Below are 11,740 nucleotides of genomic sequence, written 5' to 3'. Positions count from 1 at the left end.
GCTAAAGTTCTACCATCTACGATATTACCCGGGAAACCTTTATTAAACGATCAAATTCTTTCGAGCTCATGGCGCATAGGATTTAGCTCCGTGTCCTCCGTCTCCTTTATCTTCTCTTTATCGTCTTTCACCCGTTCTAGGACGGGATCATTCCCCGTATTCTCGTCATTTACGAATTTGCATAAGCGATACTGTTCTATATGTTTCAGTAACGAGACGTCGTTAGGCATCGACCCCTTGACGACCCTCTCGCAGAAGTAGCACATAACGTTATCAGTGTGCCCCGTGTAAAAGAAACCCGCTTTCGCTAGCTCCCTCACGTTTAAGAACTTACAGGGAAACCCATTGAAACTAGCGATTTTATTTTTCTCAAAATGCATCTTTTTAACGGAAGTTGAGTAAAATGGTGTCTATCACCTACGTCCGCGACCGCTTGAAAGATCCTTAGAACTGTGGCGGGGGTAAATCCCTCTCTTTATCTCTCGCTGAGGGGGTGAACGACTCCCTAAAAAATAAAATATATTATTGCCCAGGCATGTCTAGTTCCTTCTCTTCGTCTAAGACTTTGACTATCTCGTTTAAAAAATCGTATATTAATCGTGCTTCGGGGAAAGCCGGATAATTCCATTGGTTTTATTCTAGGATATCCTCAGCGGCTATAAAATGCTTTACATTTCCGCTTTTTGCCCTTGAAATAATAAATTTACAATGAGGAAAATTTTCCCTTTGTTCCTCGAATGGGCTATCTTCCTTGTTCCAATTCATTAGTTCCCCCCCCCCCCCCGCAAGAAAAACATTTAACGCAATCTTCGAAATTCGTATAACAAAAACCAGCTTTGGATAAATGCCTGGCTTCCCTTAAAGGATCAATCGGCAAGCCTTCATTATTATTAAAGCCTCTAGTATAGGAACGAATTCGCGCGATCTCGTATCGTATCGTATCGTATCGCATCGCATCGGCTTTAACTCTGTCTCTTCAAGCTCCACTGTTACGGCGGGGACGTTCCCCGAAAATTCATTTCTCATGAACGCGCAAAATGGACGCTCTTTTTCGTGTCTTAGTAACGGGACGTCGTCGACCCCCCAGTCGTTGACGACACTCTAACAGGAGAAACACATAACGCTATCCAGATGACCGATGTAGAAGAAACCCGCTTTGGTTAACTCTTTCACGTTTAAGAACTTACAGGGAAACCCTCGGAAACTAGCGATTCTTTTTTTCTCAAAATTCATCTTAAATTTAAGAAAAGTACGTCTTTCACTTACTTCTCCGACTTCGGGAATGATCCGGTACTAGACGGTTAAAAACCTCTACTCTCTTACCCCAACCCCCACCCCCTTACAGTTTAGGAGCGTATGTTGAATAAGAAAACATAAATTTGAACGAAAGATTTATTATTTCAATACATGAAGATATTACAAAAAATGATAATAATAACATTGAATATAAAAATAATGATATGAAATGAAAATATGCACGCGAATAGAAAAATTACGTAATGATTTTTTAATTTTAAAAGAGTCCGAAAAATAATTAATTGTTTTTTAATGTATAAAAGTTTTAAAAGAATCCTTCGTCTTCCTCGAAGAGGGGCGTGGGAGCCCCCCTGTGATGGGCCTCCAACCACTTGGCGAATCGGCAGGCCTTCTCCCGCGCGCAGAATGTCCTTGGCCTTCGGACAAACGATTGCCCCGAGTTCGATCACCTCTTTGGGGGATGAGTTTCCTGAGGACGTGGCCTTTCTCCTCTCCTTTGCAGTAAATGAAGGTGGAGTCCTCGGTTAAGGCCTTGAGCCGATGTAGGGGGTATCGCCGTGAATCCAGAGGTAACCGTTGATGTGGGTAAAGACCCATTGATTTTGCTGGGCTACGTGATGAGAGAGACCGCTACTGTGGTACCGAAGTTTGACGAATACACTTTTAACCAGGGGAAACTCGCCGACGATGGCGACGGCAACTTCTTTGACGACCGGTTCGTATTTCACGCCAAGTAAGAATTCAAAATCGACAACTACCAGCGTTCCTTCCATGTTTTTGCTGTTTCTACTAGGTGATACCCCCTCTGACTCAAGTTAGGTTAAATCCGCTTCTTAAATAGGGTCTCCACGCAATTGTCATTACTCCATTGGTTACTCGTGAACTTATTAGCGAAGGAGGTCAAACTCCGCCCCCTATAGCAGTGTTCCAGATAAAGCACGCAGTATTGTCCGCACACCTTGCTTCCCACGGCCTGCAGACGACGTCTATTGTAGGATATCTTCGAGGAATATTTTTAGCGTGGGAAGTGTCATTGGACGACCCGCCGAGTCAAAGTACCCGGCCCTCCTGAAAGCGTCTAGGTAAATCGCCACCCAGTTAGTCCCGGGCCCATCGTGAGGGTCGAGGTTAACTATCAGCGAGGCGGGGAAGGAAGTGATATATTCGGGGAGTCTATCGGAAGCAAAGGCACCTTGGTACCCGGGTAAATGCCCGATGATCTCGTTTATTTCAAATGTGTTCATTTTTAATAATCAATCACTATGTTACGGTCTTTGTCTATTTGTATTAGACTATGGAATTCTCCGTAAATAATGACCGATACCGATTCCGTGAGCGCGGTTTCGAATCCCAACTCGATACGTAACTGTCCTCGTCTTACGGGATTCCAATGGGGGTTATCACTCGCTGAAAGATCAGGCGTTATATCGAAGGCGAATAGAGTGTACCCCTTGTCATATTCCCCGAGGCCTTTGAAATGTATATTCATCCCCGTAAACAAAGTGTAATATTCACGGGCGAATTGATTCTGTGAAAACTTGGGTGAAGAAGTTTACTAGGAACCGGGTCCGAATCGACGTATAGGGATAAGAAATTAAGCCCGAATGGTTGAAAGTGATAAGGATTTTTATGAAAATCTCCCGCGCAAGCCGTATGGGAGACTAGACCGATAATAACGCGTTGAGGGAGCGGCCCCAGCCAAATATATGTGGAGACTCGTATTCGAAACGCCGGCGAGTAACTCGTGACTTTTCACTTCGGTTCTGGTAAAGGGGTATTTCGCGGTGGCGTTTAAGAGAACGCTTCGTGGTCCAGAATGATTTGAGGACTTATCTTGCATTTTAGTATTTCCAAAGTAGCGTCGGTTATAGCGATCTTAAAATTACCCAAGTTTAAGGCGAGGTCTCCCATAAGGACGAAGGCCGTTTCACTCCTAGAAAGTCAAACTTTAATTTCAAAGCCGCTTAGAAGGTATTTCGGAATGTTGAAAAGGTCGGCGTTTATCGCCCCTACTAAGGACAATTCTTTAGAATCTTTAATAGCGGCTTGGCGAATCTTGCTTCCCGAGTTGGTAATTACGTCGTCAAATTTCCCAGCGGCGTCCTCGGCGTAAAGACACGAAGTCAGATGATAATTTTTGGCTTCCCTGGAATAGTTCAAAAGTGATTCTATATAGGCCTGATAGGAATATCGACTAGCCGACGGGGTGATTAAATTATCGTTCAAGTAAATTTCAATTTGATCGAAGAGACTATGCATCAATTTATTAGAAGTTGCTAATTTAACGTCAGGGTCTAAATTAGCCCCATTCTCCCACGTTACTTTACATTTCACGTGAAGGAGACTCATCGCGAGATCCGTATACTCCGGGCTTTTCGGGATGCAAAATTCGATTTGCGAATCATCTCGTAGCGTAGAAATCGGTCGGTAGAATGTTGGAGTCGCACTTTCGACGCTAGTTTGCACGGGGGTGACCGAGAACAGGTCCAATTCCGATTTCCAGGCTTCAACTTTGTACATTTTGTTCTTTTTTTAGTTAAGCGAAAAAATATCACGAAGGTGTTTTGTGGATTTCCGACGAGCTAATGCCCCAATTCTTCGTTTAACGATCCTTTTTCTGGTTTTCCTCCTGGCAGTTGTTTTCTTCTTTCTACTTGTTTTAGTTCTCCTGCGCTTTGTCCGGTTATCCCTTCTAGAGCTTCACCGAAACGTTTTCTCGCGGATGATTTAATATTCTCTCCGGCAACCACGTCATTGAGTATTTTACTTCCGACCCCCAGCGCTTGTTTTCCTATATACTTAGCCCATCTAACTAAAAGAGGGGAATCCCAGCGAAAGAGTCCCGAGAACAAACTCCCGAGACCGTGTCCTTTCTGAAAAGCGGCGCCTTGATAGAAATTAGACCCCCGGTTTGAGCTTGATTAAGATAATAATTCTTATATGGGCACGATCCCCGCGCGTCGAGGATATCTGGCTAAGGCATCTTGTTTAACCATCAGATACCCGAAGGCAAATGGCACCGGCTTCCCCTGAAGGTTCATTGTACGTACTTGGACCGTATTGAAATAGCGTTTAGATACTCGCACGTAATGAAGCACGTCGTATATTTTTCCGACGTTATCCCCAAAAGAACCTTCTACGGGGACAATCCTAATGAGAGGGACGAGTGTGTCACTCACCATTTGGTCTTCGACGATATTAGTGTAAACGTAGAGTTGAAGGGGGATTTGAAAACCTATAAGGATCGGTCTAACGCCTCGATAACCCCTTTCCAAAGATTGGGTTTCAGGATCGAAACCCAAAGTCATGGCCAGGCTATTGTGAAATTGCACGAGTACGTCATGGCGATATTGGGTTATACGGACTCGCCGGCTGATTTCATTATATTGGAGAGTGGTCTTCATCTCTTTAATCATTTCGTTTATTACCTTAATTAAATGTTCAATGGAAGAATAGTATCCTATGGGTATCTTATAAGCGTATGGGGTACCGTCGTGTCTTCTCGGCTGAGGTTAACATTTCGCGATTTGAGCTTCGCCCGAAAGAGTTTTTCCATCTTTAGAAATATCGATAGCGTCGTCCGTATTTTTTCGTTTCGGGTTTTTTTCCGCGACGTGACAATTTTAAGCGTTATACCCGCGCTAGGTTGATCGGCTTGAAGAGGCTCTAGGTTTTTTCGATGCAAGTCTCCGGTTCATTTTGTTTGGCTTCGACTTGGGACGGGTTACATTCGACAGGGGGGATTTTGTCGAAAACCAAGTAAAAAAATTGTTTTGACCCTCGAGAACGTTGAAGAAAGCGCTAGTGTAGTTTATTTCAGCTAGCCCGCATTTACAAGATCCCTCTAATTCGACAGGTTTCGGTAAAGCCGAAGTATACGAGGCCATCGTATTGTCAGCGTATATCTCCATGCTAGCGTTTGAAGGCAACGGTGGCGCATTCGCCGTATCGTGACGTTAGTCTCTTATTTTGGCCGTGAGAGAAAAACCCCGCGAGCGCCGGAGCTTACCACGTCACAAATTCCCCAGTCCTCTGAGGAGCTAGTAATTCGGTTGGGGTTAAGACGATATTTCCGTTTGTCTGTCTGCCGCAGATTTTTTTTGAACCACCATAAGACTAACATATATTTTTACTGTATATTGGTTTATATTATTTTTTCTATTACCATTTATATTTAATTTCATAAAATAACTACATAATACTTATTTAAAATTCATAAGAAATAAATTATTAATTACTTTGTACTTATTTTATTTCAAATGGTTTAAAAACATAAATTTTTTTATTAAAAACTTTTACAAATGATATCATAGCCACTTCTAACCCCACCTTATTATTTTACAATTTTTAATTACTATTATGTTTTAAATTTCAACATTTTCTTATCCGCCCTTCTTTGAGCGTCGCTCTCTTTATTAACCACAATTAAAAATTTCATTCTAATTAGAGTTCTCATTTTTACATAAGTTACTACAATTTCTCTAGGGTATTTTTCAATTTTTTCACCAATAATATTAGTAACTTTTTTAACTTTACCGACTTCTGTAGAAATTGATTTTGCATTATCACCACAGCCATGATAACTTAAAAACAAATTTTCAAATTATTTTACATCGTTTAGAAAATTAATAGATGGAACAACCATACCTTAACTGACTCACACAACTTTGCATTTCATTGGTATTCGTAATTGGTGTACTAGAGTTACATTTTAAACTAATGTTAGGGTATTTTTCCCAAAGCTTTTTGGCTACCCAACCAGCCAAATACTCCATTCCACCCTCTTCCTCTTTAGTTAAGACTATTTTATTAGTCATGTTCTCTTTTCCAGAGTGTTTTTTTTTGGGACTACCATTGCAAATACTAATGTTATTTTGAAATGATAAATTAGGAATAGTTCAATTTATACTCGTATCAGATTTAGACACGGACATATTTTATCATTAGAGGTAGAAAAAGTATCACTTTCTTCTAAATTAAGAATATCGCCAGTTACAAAATCCAGGTCTAGATCTTAGTAAGTAATGCCAGATTTATTAAATATGTTAGTGACCAAATATTCATCCGTCATTTGTGCAACTGTATTAGCGTTATTGTGAACTATTCCTGGATTTTTTCCCAAAATGATCATTCTAAGACGTTACATGGCATTTAATGGGGTCACTGGGGTGGTCGTCTAACCCTCCCCGAGTTCTTAACTGCGAAAATAAGTTTTCTAAACAGCATTGGTTTAACCTGTGTGTAAGTATGTATTTGATACCATACTTTCTATTTAGATCGAACCAAAGGCCAATTAATGATTTTGTCGAAGTTAATATACCTTTTTGGAATGTCTGTAAGGAACCGTGTTGGGGAATTTCGTTATTTTTGGGTTTAATTTTACTTTTAGGGTTAATTTTTTTGATGCACCTCATGTTGCTTATAAAGTTAATCATATCAATAAGAATTTCATTTGGCTCATCAAAACTTACACTAAATGCACTTTTGTTTGAGTTCTTATCATAATTTGCGTATTTGTTCATCACATAAAACCATTTATTAGTTCTCGTTATAAACTCGGCTGTTGCTTTCTGTTCTTCCGACTTTAAATTATTATTTGGTTTTAATCTATCCACTGCCGTAGCAACCGTATGCGATAACAGTTCTGCGGCTAATCTAACATTCTGCCTCGCCGTCTGAACGCATTCTAGATGTAGTTTTCTTATTTTATGACACGATTTTAACTCGTTATTGTCAGATTGTAAAAGCAACTGCACCGGCTCTTTTGTTTTTTTGACGTTATTGTCCAGAAACCAGTTACGGATAAGTTTAAGCAAATGGGGGACATCCGCGAAACAATAAATATCGTCATTAGGACTAGCTGGATTAGAAAAATGGGTTCTCTGTATAGATACTCCGAGTGAACGCCAGAACCCCATATTGCTCGCGCCCATGTCACTAACACACGCGTGAGCTTTAAAACCTGCCTTATCTAATTCTAGAATGGTTTGATCAAAGGCGTAATAAATTGGTTGTTTCCAACTAGAGAATAAGCCTCTCGCCATGATTACTTGCATTTGACTATGCATTCCAACGATTTTGTCACGTTTCGGGTCATATTCGTATGTTGAGCGCAAATGCACTTTTATAAGTTAAGACTGTTATTCTGTCTACTAAAGGCATATTTTTGGCATTGGCTTTAATTAGATGGATAACATCATGTAAAATACCCTCAGAGAAATCTAATTTAGAGGCATATCGCTTTAAAGTAGAAATGTGTGGCAGAGGTATGTTCATTTTGTTTTTCAGGTACAAGTATAATCGCTTACTAAAATATCTCAGAGCGAACGCGTTTGCTAAATCTGCTTTAACCACTTATTTCTGTAATTTATATCTCTAGGGAAGTTGTGATATGTAGTATCTTGGTCCCAAGTTTCTTGGTTGGAATTGTTACAACCCAATACGCAACACTTCATTATTGGCATAATTTGTAAATTTAAATAGCTCAAACTATTGCTAAGCCTAAAGATTCATATAGCTAAGCCTTGTTTACGACTTGTTAAAAAAGGTATTATCTGGGATTAATATAAGGAATTATATACCTTTAATCTCAAAAACTTACATATTTTAAACTAAGGAATAATTAACAATAAATATTTATAACTGTACTATATATTATATTTATTATTTATTTAACGTAACTTTTATCTTCCAGAGTTCCAAAAGTTTATTTCATCTCGTGCCTCGGCTTTGTTTGCATGGACGCAAAAATATTGTATTAGGCCTAACGGAGATTTTCGCGTTGCCGGCGGCCGTCGCGGGGATTCGGACGGGGAATCTTGTTTCTTCTCTCTCAGGAATTTGTGACGTCAAAAGCTCGAGGCGCGCCTCTTATTCCCTCCCCAAAGGTTTCTTGACCCACGAGTTCGCGTTCGGGGAGTAGCCTACGTAACTGACAAAATACTCGACCTGATTTTTCGGATTACGGGACTTGATAATTTTTTCGATCTTATATAGGCGAGGTTTAGCGGCTGATTGTAGTTCTTCTTGATAGTATCGCCCCTTTAATTTCCCCCCCGTTAAATCCTCGACCGTGAAAAGGGGCCGGTCTAAATTTTCGAGACGGGTGATTTTAAAAACTTCTTTAGATCAGTTACCAGGGTAGGCTTTATCGAAGACCCCTTTGTATTTACTGATACGGCAAAACTCCCCGACTTTTCACGGGGATCTCCTTGTAATATTTTTCAAATAATTTCAGGATATTCTTCGGTTTTACGTCTAGGGGCGACATTTTTATCGATGAGTGTTCTGAAGTATTGTAGCTCCGAATTGAATCAGGGACGTCCAAGTATCGATAGGTGTTATTAGTCGTGAAATGTTTATACATTTTCGACTTTAGCGTACGATTTAGTCTCTCGACCATACACGCTTTAATTGTATAGTTTTCGCTAGTAAAGAATTTAACTTTTTTACTTTTAAGGAAATCCTGAATTTTTTTCCGCAAGAACTCCCCCCTTTATCGGTTTGAACTTAAAGAGGCGTGAGATCATCGAATATTTTCTCGTTCGCCACGATTACGTCTTCAGCTTTCTTACTTTTTATAGGGACGGCCCACGCGCGTCGCGAGTATGTATCGATACACACAAGTAGGTAATTAAACCCCGAATTGTGTTCGGAAATGTCTCTCATGTCGGCTAAGTCCATTTAAAACTGATCGCCTATATTCGTCACAAAAACCTTGCTTCTTAAAAATTTCCGATAGGCAGTCTTATGTAAAGTGTACTAATCCTGTTTCGTTAACCAATGTTCTACCGTTTCCCTGGAAATACCTCTGTCTTTCATGGCCTGATAGAGTTTTTCCAATCCGTCGAAACTCGCGGGGTGTTTTGGATCGTAATAATTTTTTTTAAGAATCCCTCGGGGTTCGAAACTCTTCCCATATCGGTTGTTCCGTTTTATTTTTTTTCGCCCCGATTCTCGTGCTTCTCTTTCGATAAGGTCCGGGGTTTAAATTCAAGCTGTGTCCGAACGACGGAGGCTTTTCTAGGCTTCGTTGAAAATGTAAATTTTTTCGTCACTCGGGAGATGGTTTTCTTGAAGGTAAACAACGCGTCAAACTCGTCCCAACTGATGGGGGGAGGCACTCGTTTTCTATTTATAGCCCCGACGCCGTAGTTCACGAGCGTGGCGATGTCTGACCCGGAAACGCGCGTCTGGTCTATAAACAATTCGCCTTCCGCTGCCTAAGAAACTCTATCTCCTTAGCGCTTGTCCTAAACTGAATCGGTACGAGATTTAAGAACGCCGTGTCCTGTCCGGTTTCTTTTCTAGGTTTAAGCTTCGTAGTTATATCCCTAATGTTCCGATATCGGTGAAACATCTGCTCGAATAATTTAACTTTATCCCTAATGTCAAGATTGGAATTGAGTACTTTGGTCATGCTGTTATTTAATTCACCCATGGAGGACCCTAGCGCATGGGGAAATAAAATTGAGGGGTATCTCGATGGGGGATGAGGACATTTTTATTATTATTATGACCTATTGAGTCGGCGGGGACTAAGGCTAACTTTTGAGCGTACATTTTGTATTTCCTTAAGAACGACCTAAAATTCCGCTGAGGGCGGATATTACAGTGGGGATGAGGAAACTTAAAATCCCGTGACCCTTTTGAACTAAAATTAATTTTTTTCTTACGCCAGGCTACTTATTTAGAGGCTATCTGTCTAAGAAATTTCTTTTGTTTAGCGAGTTTTCGTTTCTGACAAGGGGTTAACTTTAGATTACCTTTCAAGGTATTATGACAGCACTCGGATATAGAATCAATTAGAGGCTTTTTAGCGTGATAAAGGATGGCGCGTCGTTGTTTAAAATTTGATTTAGCGAGGGCCGAGAGGAAATCTTTATGTGCGACCACCAGGGCTGGCATTTTCGAACTGGTTAGAGTGTTCTTTCTCTCCCGAGGCTTTATACTGCCTCCCCTACTTTTTTTTCCCTAAGGAGATACACCTTTCGGTTTCACCTGGAAAAATATCCGTTCTTAATCGGAACTCGTCAGGGCACTCCTGCAGTGGCGGCATAAGAAGGCTGGGGCGGCGGCAGTGTTTTGTAACACCCCCCAGGACCGTGCAGAAGTGTTCACGGGTCCGTCTTCTTCAAGTTTAATCGTTCTGATTTGCACCCCCCCTCGAGCTTGTCCGATGGCACCCCCTGCTGCCCTGGTACCTGGGGCGGACCGCCCCCCGACCCCCCCCTTTACGCCACCACTGCACTCCTGCCTATTATCAATAAGGATATAGCCGTGAGGGCATTTGGTCGCGTCGAGATAGGCCTCGATAGCGAATCGGTAAGTTGACGGAATAATATAGCGGGTTGGAGTTGATCACGAGGGTTCTTAAACAATATATTATAATTTGAGTTCAAGGATTAGTCGCGCGCATCCTTTGTTTTCGGGAAAATATTCTGGGTGATAAAGACGAAGCTAATATTGCGCCTTCTTCCCCGGGATAATCATCGAGATTCGGTACTCCTTCCCGGAACACTACGGAGTCTTTTAAAGTGTCATAAAGTTTTTGCCGATCGCGTAATGCCAATTTTAGTCGGCGGGGGGGGGGAAATAATTTCATCTTTATATTTTATAATTCGCGCCATTAAAACTGACTTTCCACTACCACTCAGAAGAGCGGAAAAAGGACCATACATAAGTATATGTATTTGTACCCCGCTTCTCCGCCTTAAGCACTACAGCGGCCACCTAAAACAACCAGCCCCGGACAAAAGTGCGCTTTGCGAAACAACGTTCGGCCAGTGAGACAGCCACCTATACTGCCTCACATATAGCAAACAAACGCCCTCATCATGGCCCAACAAAAGGCGACACCATGGGCTGCCCGAGACCCACCCTCGCACAGCTGAGGACTAGAGTGGGTTCCTCTTCCACTGCAAAACTACCCTCCTTAGTAGGTCACAGAATTACGAGTGTGGAACACCCATGAGGTTCCAGTGACCCAGCGCCCCGATCACATGACCTTGAGAGCCGGGTATGGAGCCCCCCACAGGCTCCAGTGACCCCATCACACCACTAGATAGGGACAGTGGGAAAGGACCATACAGGGGTAACATGGTTTATTAAATGAGGACTAAGTTAAAATACGTTGATATTTAAAAGCAAACCACTCGGGTAAAAAATATTTCATGCCGTTTCTGAACTAGTATTTTTTTTAAAAAATCCTACTCCTTATATCTGAAGGGTAATGTTTCGAAATTACCGATAACGCGCAATTTATTGACTACGGGACTATATTTTTTCACTTGCTTTACCGTGGGGCGTCTACGTCAATCCCTAACATTCCTTTCAAAGAGTCCATAGAGATGGAATTTCTAGTGGAAAAGTTTTGTCTGAGGCCTTTAGCTTTAACGACCTCGTTCATTTCACCGGTATCACGGTTGAGTACGCGGAAGGCGTAATTTTTCGGACCGCCGGAGCAAAACTCCGTGATATGACA

At 41.5% G+C, this 11,740-nt stretch overlaps 1 protein-coding gene across 1 annotated transcript; it reads right to left on the bottom strand.

The window, feature by feature from the left end:
* Window positions 1-3,198: 3,198 nt before the first annotated feature.
* On the bottom strand, window positions 3,199-3,777 carry LOC149962074 (uncharacterized protein F54H12.2-like). The gene has a single exon (XM_090164394.1). It carries the CDS (start codon window positions 3,775-3,777, stop codon window positions 3,199-3,201), a length of 579 nt encoding a protein of 192 aa, XP_090020520.1.
* Window positions 3,778-11,740: the final 7,963 nt, after the last annotated feature.

The sequence above is a fragment of the Leiobunum rupestre genome, chromosome 1 (genome assembly GCF_980474605.1).
Source record: "Leiobunum rupestre chromosome 1, qqLeiRupe1.1.hap1, whole genome shotgun sequence".
Taxonomy (NCBI): domain Eukaryota; kingdom Metazoa; phylum Arthropoda; class Arachnida; order Opiliones; family Sclerosomatidae; genus Leiobunum; species Leiobunum rupestre.
Note: the sequence above shows the minus strand (reverse complement) of the source record. Positions and strands in the feature narration are given on the sequence as shown.

Bases quoted from the DNA above. Each gene is read 5' to 3' on its own strand.
- LOC149962074 (XM_090164394.1), bottom strand. From the start codon at position 3,777: ATGTACAAAGTTGAAGCCTGGAAATCGGAATTGGACCTGTTCTCGGTC.